We start from the raw sequence: 17,101 nt of genomic DNA, 5'->3' as shown, positions 1-17,101 counted from the left end.
AAAATAATTTCTACAGTGTACCAGCTTCTGCTCTCTCGTTTCATTATTATTATTTTCATTCATTATATTCTCAGTGTTAAGTTGAACGAGTTCACTGGGTATTTCCATCCTCTGTGAACGAGGTACACGTGTAAGTGAGTGAAGAAAAGCAAATACTTTCCTCCAGTGTTCATTTTAAAATTCTAACAGACCTAAACCCGCTACTAAAGGTCTTCAGGCTCATTGAAGGAAGGTAGATCTCCAGATAAAGGACGAGGAAACGCCTGAGGAACGTCAGCCAGAGAACACTTCTCGTCTGAGTAAAAGACACTTATTTAACAGAACAAACGTAGGTGAGTGAGAATTTTTGGCTATAGCAGGTTAAGTTGAATATGTGATTGATTAGGCTAATCATTAATGTGTCAAATCCATAACTGTAGCACTGCAAATACACATAAAATATGATTTGTATTCACACAAGAAGCACATGAATTTCAAGCCCAGTCATGTGAGTTAATATAAGACTTTGAGCAATATGCTTTATTGAACACCAGTAGTTTGCATGTAGGGTTATTTCATATATGTAGTTCAAAGCCTACAAGAAAAGATTGAATTTATATATTTATATATAACTTTTTTTACAAATGCAGTCAAGAGTTTGTGTTCTGGAACAACAGTGGGGAATGTCCGTTTCAGATGGTGTACAAAGTTTAACATGCACAATATACAGTAACTAACGCAACAGGGAAAGTTGCCGGTCATAATTTACAGTCTCAAACTGACCTCAAATTAGGTCTTGGCAGAAATGGAATGTGAGTCTTTTAATAAAAGATATTGCAACTTTAAAATCATTAATTACATACAGACAAACTTTAGGCAAAATAACTTATTCAATAACTTATAAAATAATGAAAATGGTTCGTGTTTTTTGCGTAGTGAGAATGAAATGACTGGTTTGTACATACAGGGAAAGCTGAGGTCGTAGGAAGTTATGCCAGTTATATAAATAAAAGAATATGGAATAAAATCCCTGTAACCCCGCCCCAAGTAGCCACGCCCTGAACAAGGCCCGCCCATCAGGGCTCAGATCAGGAATTGGGAAAGCAGCCACTCTTGCGTCAGAGTCATTCAGTTTTCTCGATTTTACCGTCCTTCGTCTGTGCCTCGCTGGTTTTGCGCAGTGTTTTGTCCGAGTTGGAGTTGATCTGGCTGGTGTCTGGCGTTCCTGCGCTCTTATTGGCCGAGTGTTTCTCCAGGTAATTAAGCATTTCGCTGAGGATCGTTTGAAAGGTGCTAAGAGCCGCGCAAATCGCCGGCGTACCGAATCCATGCGTGATTAGACTGAAGAAGACAACAGAAAATGCTTATTAACAACAATACTTGCATTCGCGTGTATGTCTGCATGCAGGGTTTGACTCTATACCTGAAGTGTGTTAGATGTCTCTGAATGTCCAAGTCCAGAATAGGTGTTGGTCTAGAGGAACCGAGTGGAGATCGATCTTGACTCAACAAATCCTGAAATTCCTTACAGATCTGCCTGGAGACACAAAGCCATTCGAAAACACAGTTACAAGGACGCATCTGGAAAATGCATTGGAACGCTCACAATAAAACAAAAGCGCCATTCCTCATAAGTAATGCATAAAGGAGATTTAATGAGATCTTAGTTTTCACGTCACACACATGCATGAAACACATTATTGCCTCCACCAATCCTCAGCAACAAAACCTTTTCCAAGATCTAATTCTCTAAGGTGCAGTTTCGCATCTGTTTTTGAAGACGTTCATATATATACACAATTAAAAAGAAAGATTCTTTATTGGCTTTAGTTTTATCTATTGGCTTTAGGCTCTATAGTTCCATGTAGAACCTTTAACATCCATTCCAAGGTTCTTTATAGTGGAAAAGGTTCTTCTGATTATTCAAATGTTCTTCACATTGAGAAAAAAATGGTTATTTTAATAAAAGGGCTTTTGGGGAACTAAAATGGCTTTGCTGTGAAAACCTTGATTTTTAAGAGTGGATTTTGGAGTATATGAAGGTCTCATTATTTCAAGACTTTAAATGTCTACATAATAAAGTGGTAAGTGTAAACAGATTTGGCTGAAAGCACTAAAGAGTTGCCGTCTTACTTGGTGGCCAGCACCATTTTCTTGCGCGCGTTCTGTTCCTTTGGTTCCGTGTGCTGGCGTGCCAGATGCTCCCCGACCGCTTTGGTGGGAAACTCTGTCTCACAGGTGTAACCAAAGTCCCGAGCCAGATGTAGCGCTTCCCCTACACACACACACACACACACACAAACACAGAGGAGGAAAGATGAAGCTCGGAATTCAGTTCATTCTCTAAATGCTGCCTGAACAATTGCATAGATGTTGCATCAATCTGCCTCATATCATTCCAATTCATTTCCAACTTCCCTTGAGTGATAAATATTATGTCTGTAGACAAAAAATATTTCCGACTTTTTCTTTTATGGTAGAATGGATGTTTCAATCTTAACAGATTTCATCCTTAACAACTCAACCAGATGCTTTTCTGATGTAAACACTCAGATATCATGGCAAACAACCTAATGAATTACAAAAATACTAGATATTAAATAAAACCAAATGAAATGAAAACAAGTTGCCATTATATTTCGTGCAGTTTTACTAATCTCAGAGTAAAAGTGCTTCCTTTAAACAACTTTAACTAACCAAATCATTCATAAAATGAGTCACTCTACAAACGTCTAGCATCGAATCAAATTAGCATTGAACCAAATAAACAAGAGCATCTTCAAAAAGCAGCATTTCTAAAAGGAAAAAAGCACAAACCTTCCACTAAAGAGGTCAACAGCGTGACGTTGGCTGCTTTCCTGCGGCCTGCTGGGAGATTGAGTCCCAACCTGTCCAGTTTCTCCCTGAGGCAGCGACCACCGTTCTTTGACTTGGCCCTGACCCACACAGATGGAGAAAGTCCATCAGTAACACACTTCATGTCACATTTCATATCCACATGCCCTTCTCATCCAGTCATTTCTTCCCAAAGCACTTTTACATTATTAAACCTTAACACTCTACAAACCTACATTCTTAAGTGAGCACATGAGAACTGTGGCTGTGTGACAACTAAAGCGAGTCCTTGCATTTTTCAATGAATACAAATACTCAGGACCGAACAGGATCACAGTGCTTAGTTTGCTCATTCATGGCCATGCATAATGAGTTCGGGCTGTAATGTGCAAATATTCATTTAACAATCAATATCCTCGTTTTTCCTTTATATAGAAGGAATTTGTGAATGTTTTGCAGGTGATTCTTGTGTTTTTGCAGGCGTTAGTGAACCTGTGCATTAACAGGATGTTTTGTCCTGTGTGTGTGTGTGTGTGTTTCTCCTCTCTTCTCGTCACTGGCCTCATTTCTGCTCTCCAGTCTGTGTCCCTCATCAATAATGGAGCCTCAGCTTCACTGTTCTCATTCCCTCTCCATCTCTCTCCATCTCTCTCTCTCTCTCTCTCTCTCTCTCTCTCTCTCTCTCTCTCTCTCTCTCTCTCTCTCTCTCTCTCTCTCTCTCTCTCTCTCTCTCTCTCTCTCTCTCTCTCTCTCTCTCTCACATACAGCCACATTCTCTTCTTTATCTCTGGTTTAAGTGTCCAGGACTCCATGCCCCGTCTATTTTTCCTCTTTCTGTCGCTTTCAGATGTCTTGCATTGTTTTGCCATTGAACTATATGTAAAAAAGGAGTCTTCCTTCACATTCCAATGATTGGCAGTCTACAGACTGAATGTAGCTAACATTGTTGTGCCAAGCAACACTAACCCTGTGCTTCTCTTATAGGACTTGTGTGCAAAGCTGCATGTTCATAGTTGGTTCAGATGTTGATGCTTTAATATATCGTTTTTCTAGAGTTCCAGGTGTGCTAAAAGCGGGTCTCTTACCTTCTTAAAATGCCACCGAGTAGCGAGGCATTGAGACACTCTGGAGGAGACAGGCGGCGTTTGACTTCAGCGATGGTGACCTTGTACTTTGAGGTAGAGCTGAGAAGAGAAAGTCTTCCTGGTACAGAGCAGAACAGGTCTGTAGGATTCACTACACACGTGCCACCTGTACACAACAACAGACAACAGGTCAAATCTTTACAAATGTTCTGTTAGTGAGTGTGCAAATGAGAAAATCACCAGAAACTGATGAACTGATCATAATCATTCATAATGCTTTTATTTTGCTATTTTGAAGCTGTGCAAATGTATATGGGTTGGTTGACGGATAACATGTCCATGCGCATAAAATATATATGAATGTATAAATGAATGTGCACTGTAGGTGGGTAAAAAAGAGAGAATTGGGCTCTTTGCTTTATAGTTGATTTTAAAAGGCCATGTGGTGTATGCATTTACATGAATTCATAAAAAACTGAATTTTAAAAAAGTGAAAATATTCCATATTGTCATAATATGAGCTCATAAAACCTGCATGCATTGCATAATAAATAAAAAATGCTATCATTTTTAAATGCAGTAGCATTGTATTCCAACTTCAAGTTTTTTAAGTTAACTACCTGTACGAACAATTGTGTTTTGTACAGGAGTTGTCCATTTGTGCATTTATTAAACATTATGTTTATTTATGAAGCTTTGTATGTCAAATCCATACTATAGATAGATCCGTTTATGTTGTAAAGATCTATAAATGACATGCTCAGACTGAGCTGGAATCAATGTGTGGGTACCTTATATAGCCACGTGTGTATTTGTGTTCAAGTGTGGATGTGTGTGTTCCTGAAGGGGTTTTCTGGCTATAGTGGGCCTCTAACCTGCTCCTCATCAGTCACCCTAAAGCGCTCTGACAAACCCAAGATCTCTGCTAGCATGCAAGTTCACTTCACATTAATTCCACCCAAAATGTTTTGATTCAAAGTAGTTTGTATTTTATGTTGCCAAGGGCAATTGAAAAAGAGCTATTGCCGGTAGTCTGGTCGCGCGCGCCGGGCCCAGAGGCGATAGCGGGTATTTAAGCGCGAGGGAGAGTAGCCCGAGGCAGCGCGCGAGCGATCACAAAGCGAATCAAGCGCTTTTTGCGAGTTTGCCACGAAAATTAAAGAAAAAAAAGACATAGGCCAAATGTCATTCTGTTTCTATTTCAACTGTAGCGGTGGTGTATGTTTACACTCATCACCCAGCACCCAAAACACACACGCGCGCGCGCGCACACATAAGAGAAGGTGTGTGTGTGTGCGCGCGCGCGTATAAAGGCGGAGTGTAGCTTGATCAAATTCCTGAAAGCTAAGAGGGATAATCATGATTAAAACACAGACGACTTTTCTAAGTAGGATCCTCGTTTCTTGAGTGATTTCTTTTGAAAAAGGTTATCTGAATATTCAACGAAGCCAAAGCTGCAGTCAGTGTGAACAACATTAATATGATCTCCACTGAATTTGGAGCCGCGCGGCATTAACATATCAAAGCGTGCGCCCGAGGCGCGAGAAGCTATCGATACCGGAGCGCGAGGTAAAGCAATGATTATTGGTTGTGATGGTTGGAGCGGCGGAGCTCGCGGCTAAATCCTGCACACCATTAACTGGAAGTGATGGCGAGCCCAACACCTAGACAGAGTTTATTAAAAATTAAGCGCCCAAGACACCGTTCGCTTTATGGCAAACTCCACATGTGTGTCGATCCACTGCTGCTTTGAAGAGACATGCAGACAAAGATGCGACTGATATTAAGAAAATATTACGAAACGTGAACACGATTCGATTCATCCACACAAGACTCGCGATTTTACAAAATACAGCGGCAGACAGAGAGAATAATACAGAAATTCCTCTGAGATTATCTCGAACGTCTGTCAACGGAGAATGACCTTGAGAAATGTGTGTTTTATCGGGGTTTGAACTTCTGAACAATATAGCCTACAGTCCCTTAATTATGCTCTCTCTGACTAATTAATTATCAATTTTCTCTGAATTACGTCAGCTAGAAAGACAGAATAACAGTAAACGTGCTTTAAGACTAAAGATAACATTCATTTCCATACAATGCACGTAAAAAAACACCAACGTCTATGACAACAAAACATCAAAATAATAATACAAATAAGATTAACTTACTTGATATTCGCCTTCAAAAACGTTATAGAATAACATTACGTTAAAAGATAATATCAATTTGTGCCTTTTTGCTTGAGGAAATAATAAAGAAATAAAAAATTATTACATCATTATGTAAATACAATATGTATTTAATGTAGCCAAATTAATTACGATACTGAAATGTTTATTATTTCTTTGTTGTAATTATTTATTTATTTATGATGCAAACAATAATTTAAGAGTTAGGACTATGTAGGCCTGTTGATTGATATTTACATTAATGCAATTCCTTTTGATTTCTTCCTACAAAAAGACAATTAAAAAAATATTTCCCTTAAGTTTTACTAAAATGATACAAGACCTGGGGGGGGGGGGGGGGGGGGTTGTGCCATTTATTGGCCATTTATTGTGCCATTTATTACCGTTGTGCCATTTATTGGCACAACGGTGCCAATAAATTGTTATCCATTTATTGGCAAATAAATGGATAAAACTAACATAGAATTGTATTATTTTTTAAATTAAAATGCTTATGTTAAAATATTAAATCATTGTCTTGTCACTGGAAAGCAATTAATACATATAGAAATATAATTTAGCGTATTTATTTTAGTTTACTATTATTATAAAAGACTAAAATCATTTGAAAGATAGGACTGACCTGACAATTTCCCTGACATTTTCACTCAGAATGTGCTAGTAAATTTCACAAAGAATTGGCAACACGCTGTTTTAAAAGTTAATGCATTTTTGAAGTAGAAAGACTGAATGTTCTTGTGTACTTTGTTTTATTTAATGCTTCTAAAAAAATGTTTTTTTTTACAGTGTAGAAGGGATGTTGTGACCTCACCTCTCCGGATCACTCCTCCTTGGCCATTTAACACAAGTCCGCACTGACCATCAACAGATCCCTAAACACAGAAACATAGGCTATATTAACGTGATGATCAATATTGAACAAATCGTATTGTGATCAGTTTTTGTGTTTGACCAGGCATGTATGACACATTAAACAGATCACGTGGTTAGTTAAACTGCAGAGGTAACGGAACCTGTTACATTGTAATGTCAGACAAAGATTATTATTTACATTCTCTTATCAGTGATGTCATCAGCTAAAGGAACACTGGCTTGCATCAAAAGAAAAGAGTTAATCCGTCTCACGAGCCACGACCAGTCTGGAGGCCAAGTCAGACACACACATTCAAAGAAAAAAAACGAAAAAAAAAAAACGCATTCATTCACACACATATTTCACCCACACACGCTCACATCCATACTGACACCATACTGGCGTGCTCTTGTAACCCTTTAACAAACTCCTGCTCTATTTTTCTTTTCCCCGCAGTTAAAGTGATTATAAAATCAATATACAAACCCGTCGGATCAGGCATAAATTACGCGTGTGCGTGTTAAAGGTGCGGCAGCTTCTATTGTTCCGCGTGCCAAATCTGTTTAGCGGCTCAAAGATGCGCCTGTGCGCACGAGACTGCCCGCATCTGTTCCGCGGCCTGCACCGCGCGCACGGTTTCATTCAGCACCAAAGAAAGGTCCAAAACCTTTTCACGGGACGTATGTGTTGCTGTCTGTTCTCCTGTGGGCCTTTTTTTGTGTGTGCGCGCGTGCAGAATGTCTGAACACGCGACAGCAATACCAAAACTAATCTTTACGATTTTTGTTTTGAACACGCCTAAACTTCCACGGCTATACCATAAAGGTGATAAAAAAATAATATATTGCAAAGTTGCATCGATATTAAAATAGAATTAAAACAGTTTAATACGATGTTCTGAAATTGCATTCAATTGTAAAATAGCCTATGTAAAAAAAAAAAAACAAAAAAAAAAACAAAGGCTCCCTATATTGTTTTAGAGTTCCGTTGGCCACATTATTTAAATAGGCCCTGAAAATCAAGATGGGCAAATAAAAAATTAATTATGCAACAGTTATATATATAGTTTTATTATTAGTCAAAGCAATAAAAATGTACGTATTAGTTCACATATTTTATATTAGTAAGTAATACCATTGCGCAATGCTCTGATCTTTTATAGAGCATTTTTACTATTAATTCTATATTAATTATGTCGATATCGTTTTAATGCTCAATGTAGCCTACTCTTACAAATTTTATTCTATACAATGAAGTAAAATGTCCAAAATATCACCCGCTATCTAGAATATTTTCTCTCAAATACATATATTTTATCAATTCAATTCACTCTCTCGCTGCATATTTTTAAAAGGACTGGATTATTTTGATCTTAACATATTTTTGACTCACCAGTTAAACTTGAGCTGTTTCAGATGTCTGTGCATAAATAACCAGTTGATTGACATTAAGTCCTAAATTGGATAAACTACGGTGCTCTACTGCGGAGGATTTGCCTTTTGTTCGCACTTTTTCAAGCCCTTAATCCGCCTTTTAACGGAGGAAAAAGAAACCGCGGCTTTACAGCAGCGAGGCCCGACATACGCGCGGCTGAATTCAGACTTCTCAATATTCACTATATTAAATATGTAAAATCCGCCTGTTAAATCAACTGAAATATGGTGCTTGGAAACGCTTCAAAATATAGGCTAGCTTTAAAAAGTCTTGTTTCACGTGTTAGTAAATTAATGCATTTCTATAGCCTAGCCTACTTTTTTTTTCGTTGTTCGTTTGCTTATTTTATGTTTTATTTTATTTCGCAATAGTAGACTATATAATGTTTTGTGTCTTAATAAATTAATTAGTTGCGCGAAAGCGAATAGGCCGAAAACAAGAAAGTGATCGCTCGAGCGGCCTCGATTTTTCTTTTTCGATCTCTCCGGATGTTTAAGGTTTTTTGTTGTTGTTGTTTTTTGTTCAGGCCCTCGGGCAATCATTTCTTCTGTTCGGGCAGTGAAAGTGATTATATACAACATCCCTGAAGGCGTCGACTTCTCTTCAGCCCGCGTGGTGTGAGGCGATGGCGACACATTTGAGTGTGTGTATTTTGTGCTTGAAGTACGGTAGAAGTTGTACCTGTAGGTCATCGGCCCCCGGTGGAGGCAGCCCTAGACCCGCCCCGGGCAGCAGTCTTTGCTCGGGGTGCATGCCGTACTGAGAGCCGTGGCTCATGATTGACAGGTCATGCCTGCGGTACGCGTCCAGACAGCCCAGTTCCCGCCGCTGTTCGTCCAGGCACGAGGACTTGAGCGCGCGGGCGTTGTGAAGGTTGATGAAGTCCGCCGGTTCGCCGTGATGCAGCTGCTGGTAATACTGCTGTGAGTGATGGAGAGAGTTTAACGAGTACGCGTCCGGGTTCACGGCCGGGTGGCTGTGCTGGAACTCGTAGTGGAAGGACTGGTGGTGTAAGGGCGTGTACTGGTGGTTCGTGGGAAAATACGGGGAGGCAAATTCGGTTCCGGTAGCTGGGTATGTAAGCGGAGACGATGAAGAGTAAGCGACAGACGAGTTGGCCACAGATTCCAAGCATCCGAGTTGCATCAAACGGTAGCTGTTTGATCCGTCGTGACGTATCTGTGCGGGGAAAAAAGAGAAAAATATGAGGGATGTCATTTACACGCGCTCGCAGCGATCCGCGCGCATTTCTCACGCGGCGGAAACTCAAACCTTCCCCAAACACACAAACACACACAGCAGCTCAAAGTGTCTTTAGAAAAGTACCTGACGGCGATGTCATCTCTCCGTGCCTGGGAGGGAGTGCGTGAAACACACTGCAAACTGCTCCACGAGCTCACAGCGTTTTTTCCCTCCCTCACTTGTCTATCATTTGCCACGGAGTGTGTTATTTGACTATATTATTATTACTACACCCGTGCAAACGACATTAAAAGCTTTTTGTCCCAACAATCTACGCCCGTTTCACTGCAGGTAAGCACAAGACACGATAGTATGCACTACTAATAGCCTACTTATAATAAAAAATAACGAGCAAATGGTTCCAATAACTGTGGAGATTTTTACATGCACGTTCGAGACCCGAAAAAAGCAAGTAGCCTAAAATGTATTTTCACCAGAACCGAATAGGCTAGTATTTATCCTCGCCTTTGCAGCAAACTCCCCTCAGAAGTCTTAACTTCCATTCCGCTTTTCTAAGTGATCATAATTTTCCTCCATGCGATGCTACACGTTAAATTAAATGAAATTATTGTGAGGTGATAAGAAATTAATTTAAATACCTCCGCATCGTGCACCAGTCCCGGAAATGTGGCTGACATTCTCGCGATCCAATAACTCGATTTCCTCGCGCTGTTGGACGAATGAAAGAAAAAAAAAAATCCCCAAAATAGCGCGTGAAAATGAAATGTCGCCTCGCGCAGTCGGTAAAAGCGGCTGAAATGCCTCCCCTCTGCACAAAGCGCTCCCTGGCTCGGATTTTGTACTTGCTGGGTATTTCTCCGGCTGATGTCGTAGGTCCCTTGGTAATATAGAAGTTTTGAAAATTAAGCATCAGCATTGAGGAAAGGGAGGACAATAGAGAGAGCAGCCTCATCCCTGGAGACACGGAATAAATATTGTATCTTCGCCTAATAAGGAACCAAGTGCGCTTTCAACATTTTTGATGATTTTTGTGGACATTTCTTTAAGGTCGTTAGTGCTTTCTGTAGAAGGGCCAGTTTTATTTGTCTCTGTTTTCCTCGCGGCTTTACCTTTTACCTGCTTTTTGGATTTTTCCCCCCAACAAACACGTAAGTTTAACTCGGTGTATTATCACTGTAATTATGATTGCACGATTAAACATTATGTTTCGTTATTTCACTTGTTTATAGTGTGATTTTATTCGGTTTTATTAAACATTTTAATTTCCATTTAACTGAATGATAGACACGTTGCATGAAAGCAAATTTAATTTAAGTGCAGTTCATGGTAGAACGAATATTTCCCTTTAATTTGTCTTAATTATCATCACACAAAGCATTTTTTTTTAATGGAAAAATTCGTTTGGAAATAATGTTGTGAAAACATTACACAGCAGAATAATATTGAATGTACGAATCATTTAAAGACTGTTTTAATGCTATTTTAAAGAAATAGCCTATTTATAGCCTACCTCTTTATTATCGGTTGTAGCCTACCTTAAATACACCACACTATTTATTCATTTATTTTTTAGCCCAATTCATTTAGTATTTTGATACTTTCATATTTTAGCAATGGCTTTGGAACACATCGGTGCTCTCTGGTCACTTATGATTCAGTTTAATCCTCTTGCAGCCAATTTGTTTCTGTTCTGTCGTTTACCGAACCGGGACAGTGACGGTCTGACCCACGCTGGAAGTATTTTGTGCACGTTTAGGATGATGAGACGAGCGCGCATGGGGGGGTCTTCGCTTAAATCAGCATGTCGGTCAAATTTATGCTTTAAGAACCACACAGGTGCATGACAAGACACGGACACCCATATTACCCACAGCCTGTGATAAAGGTCCGAAATATTAATAACTGTAGGCTATATGTTGCCTAATGAGGTTTAACAGTTCATGGGAAAGACTTTTGCTCATGTGCAAATGTGAGTGTGCGTTTAAGTGAGTCCCACTCGTTCTCAGTGTTTCTGAATGTCTCCTCCCTCCCCAGCAGCAAAATACTCAACTCTTAAGGTTTTGGTGTCTGCTAGAGGTTTGGCCGTTTTTAAGTGTTTAAAAAGCTGATGCTCCCTTTATTTAACCCAAATTACCGCCATTACCGCGGGCTCGCGCCCTCGTGCATGAGAAGGGCGCACGGAGACGCCTCGAGCGCAAAGGGAGGATCCTCTCACAAACATACACATATACTGACGTATTTCGCTTCATAAATGTTTTACTCGAAAAACAACGTGAGAGCAGGGAAGCCTCATTTTATTTTCATTTAATGGGCGAGCTAAAACGACTGATGTTGTTTTAAGTAGACACATTATTGAGCTAGCAGGCCTACATCATTGACCTCTCTCTCTCTCTCTGGTAAACAAAACAGAAAGGAAAATAAATAGGCTATATGATCCAAGAAGACCAGGACGAATTCAGATTAACATGGCACAATGTAGGCCTAGGCTATCAGCTAAGCTAATAAAATCATAGTGATTTTTAATACAGGCTATATAACTAAAAACAGAATAGTGGAGTAAAAAGAGCTAGTTGTTGTGCTGTAAATGCACTGTAAAGGTCTCGAGGTGACGGTGGATATGAATCGCCCAGCAGGAGGCTCTTATTAAATAACACGGTCTGGTTTCAGATATATATCTAAGGCCTCCAGGCAGACTGTAAATTACACGATGTGAGCGCGAGAGAACCTGTCCTCTCACGTGAGGGATTAGAAGCTTTCGCTTGTGTAGTCTGCGAGAGCTCGCGGGATTGAGAGAAGCACCAGTTGCACGGTAGACGGTCTTAATAGGGCTTAACGCGCACAGCAGCGGATGCACATATGCACGCTGTACCGGTCAGGGCTCGAGTCCATCTGTTAGGTCTGGATGCTCTCGAGATCGTTTCACCACGTAAATCCGCCACCAATCCATGGAAAATTAGAACTAAAAATAACAGATGCAAAATGAAACTTTAGAGGAGGTGTCCAAGTTTGGCCCAGAGTTGACTGTAATTGATTTAACATTGGATTAAAAGCGTCCCAAACTGTGACTGGCAGCTGGCTGCCACCAGATCATAAAGAACAGCAACAATCATAAGCTAAGACTGGTGACTCATAAAAGCCTGAATTAATTTCAAACCATATCAACATGGAAGATCGAAATGTTTTGGCCGACACTCAAACATATAAATATGAAGAAAGGTTTTTAAGACGAAAACACTGATAGAAATCATGAAGACTAATATCAATATCTGTGTAAACATGGTGTTTTTATCCAAATGTTTTATCCAACATTTAGCAAATTTCACGATGGTTAATCTATGAGCAGATCAGCTAGCTAAAATGCTAAATTGCTGGATATGATCGTTCAAAAGTCACTTCTGCTTATTGAACTTGCTGACAAAAAACAGACTTTAGCCTATATCTAAAAAAAATATTTAAAAAAATCGAAAATGTCAAAAAGCTTCTAAGAACGTTCCTTATTAAATTATAGGCTACATAAAAAAAAAAATGCTGGGTTGTTTCAACCCATGTTTGGGTCAAATATGGACAAACCCAACCGTTGGGTTTAAAATTGTATTTCAAAAATTTAAATGTGGGGTTGTCCACATTTGACTTGTTTAGTGTAAGTGCCGTGGATCTGGAAAGCATAGGCTATTTGATACAGACAATCAAAATATTTTAATTAAACTTAGGCTATAGCCGCTTTATGTTGACAATAACGTTTGTTTGACAAGTGGCCAAATGAAGTTCATCTAGTTCGAGGCTCAATATGGTGTCGGCGTCCTTTAAGTAACGGCTATTCAGCTTTCACTAAAACACGGAATAAGGTGTTTACCAGATAATTCTAATTACAAAGTATGCAGTCCTCATCGATGTGACCTACATTTACCACACACACACAGTTTTATATGCTAATAGATTTGGAGGGGGAGGGGCACAGCGTCAGTTTCAGCGCGTGGTGTATTTAATGAAGTGCACTAAATTAATTTTCACTCTGTTGGGACAAAAACTCGAGATATTTGGTTAATTTCATTCAACAGTGTAAGCTACATTTATAACGTCAAACTTTATGTTTGACAAGTAGGCTAGAGTAGACAATAGGCTTACATGATTAGACTCTAAATTTACCTCAAACAACACACGAATAGGCCTCCGGCTGGATTGTTTGGTGCTTTTCGTTAGATTCCCAAGTAGAATCAATAATAGTGAAAGATTAAACTGTCAGTTAAGCTGTTAGTAGGATTTTAACTAGGCCTACTTACACTCTCTAATAACGGTATAGCAGCTTCTCTCCCGTCTCCTATCTGTCAAAATATGTGCCGAGATGTCTTGACAAATGACCAACTGCAAATTCATTCATTCGTTCATTCAACAAACAACACTGACCGTCCGTGTATTATTTTTCCTTGAGTGAACTAAACGGAATCTTAAAAATTAATTTAAATCTAGACACGTGCCAGATGCGCGCAAAATGAGCGTTAATTAAAATGAGCAATCTGCCAAAATAACGGTAGACCCCTGACACACACACACACACGCATGCACGCACACAAACAAAAAGTCACAAAAAAGTAATGAAGGCCTCAAAATGTTCATATTCTAATATACATCTTTAATAATAATAGCTAATTTATATAGGCCTTGCTAATAAAATGCAGCCAACATAAAAAAGTTTGATGCTATGTAAAAATATAGGCTAGGCCTATTCAGTTAAAAGAAGTGTCGAAATTTCTGACAAATTAAAATATTAAATTCTACATCTGAGCATCTGCTCGATGACATAGTATTTAACTTCTGTCATCGTTTGTTTCCGTCTCATTAGTTCCGAGTCAAAGGTCCGTTACAAACAGAGCGTTACGGTCCGGTGAACTCAACAAACTTCTGGATAAGCGACGCTCCGGTCAGTCTTAGAGCAATGCACGAATCATTCCAACACTGGACATAACCACAGCAGTTCTCAAATACACCACCTCTTAATTTAAAAGCCCTTTATGTGTTAAAATGGGATTCATCTCAAAATTAAAAAAATACCCCAACCTGAGGAGGACAGCCTGTGCAGTTGACCAGCAAAAGTCATATTAAAGTCCAATTTCGGCATGAAAATGGATCAATACTTCATTATGTTCACCAGAGGCAGAGCTACAGTGAGGAAACTCACTTATAATTACATGAACAGCCTGCTTTGTTGAATGGCCATTTTAGTGACTGAAGATAGTTTGATTCTTTTAATCTAGACCCAATTTCATCTAATAATTGAGATTAACTGTCGTTAGATCTCTTCTACTTATCTATCTTAGCAGAGGTCATTCAACAAGCTAACAAAAACTATAATTAAAACAGTAGTTGTTTATAAAGAAATTCCTAAAGTTATAATCCAACCTACATTTATTAAAAGCTTTACAGCGACAGTAAAGCAGGTCACAGCTAATTCAACATTAATTATGACATATATCAGTAAACCACCATAAAATACACAAACCCTTGACGGTTAAAGTTGTTCTACGCTCTTAAAACTAAAAGTTCTTTATTGGCATCGATCGTTCCATGAGGAATCTTTAACATCCATGGAATCTTTCCATTCCACAAAAGGTTCTAGTGGATTAAGGTTCTTTATATTTTTAAAATATTCTTAACACATTCTTAACAGCCGTTCACTAAAAGAACCAAAAATGGCATCACTGCAAAAACCTTCTTTAGGAGCCTTTATTTTAAAAAGAGTATACTTTATTTACTGTTTAGCTTCCATAAAGTACAGTATCTGCCATGAAGAATGTGTCCAGTTCAAAACCACTGAAATCTGATTCAGCTTAAACCAGTTCAAATGGCAACACTATTAGACTGAAATCCAATTCGAATGGATAGTATTCACGTGGCATACTCATGTCAAAGAAGTTGATTTTGATGCTATACGTCAAATAAACTTAAACGTAAACTTAGTGACTATTGTAGTGCATCCTCTCAGACACACACAGATACATCATATTTAGTGCAAGAACGTCAGTATTCATTCACAAAACAGTGCATTTATAAAAACATGTTGGAATGCAACAAAATGATGGTTATCTGAATGCATGTAAATCCACAGTGTGTCTGCTGAGTGTGTGTGTGTGTGTGTGAGAGTGTCAGAGACCCTCAGGCCTGTACCAGAGGGCGGGATTAGCTGTTACGTTCATTCAGCACAAAATGGATTCCGATATCAGATAGAGTAGGGCAAGAGGTGTATCTCTCTCTCTGTGTCTCACACACAAGCAATCTCCTCACTCACACACTCTCTCTCTCTCTCTCTCCCACTCTCTTATACATCCTGACTTTTGCTCTTTGATCGTGTAATTCCTTTGTAATCTGTTAAACGAGGTCGTTTTGTTTATGGATATGAGCTTAATCAGCAGCCAAAACAAGAGAAAAATCACATACACGACACTTGAACACGCTGAGAAAGACAGACAGGCAGGGATATTGTTAATATTAGTAAACATGGCATCGTTTAAGCGGGTAAACTCTGGGAAGAGCGAGTTAGAAGGTCAAAGCCTATAACAACAAACTTTTACTTGGATGATTTGGGTTTTATTCCCGTTTCTGTTTATTAACAATCACCCGAAGCTGGCGTTTACTAAGCAACAATCACTTGAAACGTTTCTCATTGTGAAATCCTTCCAGAAACACATGGATGGACAGACAGAAACGGAAAGAGAGCTGCAATGAAAAGACAGATAAACAGACTGACGGGCAAGGAACATTCTCAACATACTAAGTAGATCTGACGAAAGAGAGAAAAGAAAAAGCAGAGATGCTGTTTACTTCCTGGAGCTGAAGTAAATGAGTTTCAGCAGCAGTTCTGAGGAACGCCGGCTTGAATAACACCTTCACTGGGAACACAGCGGCCCGGAGAGGTGGGAAAGTTTGAGCAGCGGTATCACTGTAAAAAATGATTCCGCATTTTAGTTGTTTCAATGTAATTTTGTAAGTTGATACAACTTGTAGTTTCTGAATTTACAAGTCCAGGTTACTTGAAATAAGTTGTTGGGTCAACTATTTTAATTATGTCAACTAAACTTTTTAAGTTGAAAATACTTAGTAGATTAAGTCAATAAAACTTAACTGAGTCAAAGCAAAAAGATAACTAAAAAATGTAAGTTGAATGAACACATTTTTTTTTACAGTGTAGCATCAACTCACTAATGGTCCAGTGCTAAATTTACTTCATTTTACAATTATTCATTTATCCAAAACAACTTACAAAATGAGAATAATAACAGCAAAAGTGGTTAATCCAAGGAAGAAATAGTAATGTTTAACTTAAAAAGTGCGTAACCTCGTAGGAAGACTGCATGTGTTTGCAAATATGCAGTTTCTACAACTGATTAAAATTGGAGTTTAAATTAAAATAAATTCCACATAACCAATAGGGGGAGGGGGTCAATATGACCAAATTCTTACAACACGAAATTAGTAATTTTATATTACGATCGATAACACACATAGTTGTTTTTGCTGTGAAGAAG

The 17,101-nt window shown here is 38.9% G+C and overlaps 1 protein-coding gene across 4 annotated transcripts in view; it reads right to left on the bottom strand.

The window, feature by feature from the left end:
• Nucleotides 1-492: 492 nt before the first annotated feature.
• Nucleotides 493-17,101, bottom strand: part of tfap2d (transcription factor AP-2 delta (activating enhancer binding protein 2 delta)) — a 63,088-nt gene continuing 46,479 nt past the window's right edge. For 2 of the 4 annotated variants that reach the window (XM_056269301.1, XM_056269300.1), the window contains 7 exons: nt 9,060-9,557; nt 6,903-6,963; nt 3,900-4,065; nt 2,797-2,915; nt 2,113-2,254; nt 1,403-1,516; nt 493-1,320 (listed from right to left, as the gene is read on the bottom strand). In XM_056269301.1, coding sequence (XP_056125276.1) covers nt 1,104-1,320; nt 1,403-1,516; nt 2,113-2,254; nt 2,797-2,915; nt 3,900-4,065; nt 6,903-6,963; nt 9,060-9,524 — 1,284 coding nt within the window. In that variant the 5' untranslated portion in view covers nt 9,525-9,557 and the 3' untranslated portion in view covers nt 493-1,103. Of the gene's footprint in view, nt 1,321-1,402; nt 1,517-2,112; nt 2,255-2,796; nt 2,916-3,899; nt 4,066-6,902; nt 6,964-9,059; nt 9,558-9,704; nt 10,196-10,219; nt 10,404-17,101 lie in introns of those variants that run through there. The other 2 variants (XM_056269299.1, XM_056269302.1) reach the window with 2 other exon arrangements.

The sequence above is a fragment of the Rhinichthys klamathensis genome, unplaced genomic scaffold, assembly GCF_029890125.1.
Source record: "Rhinichthys klamathensis goyatoka isolate OS25496 unplaced genomic scaffold, OSU_Roscu_1.1 h1tg000281l_1, whole genome shotgun sequence".
Lineage (NCBI taxonomy): Eukaryota > Metazoa > Chordata > Actinopteri > Cypriniformes > Leuciscidae > Rhinichthys > Rhinichthys klamathensis.
The sequence above is the reverse complement of the archived record's forward strand: the minus strand, read 5'-3'. Positions and strand labels throughout refer to the sequence as shown.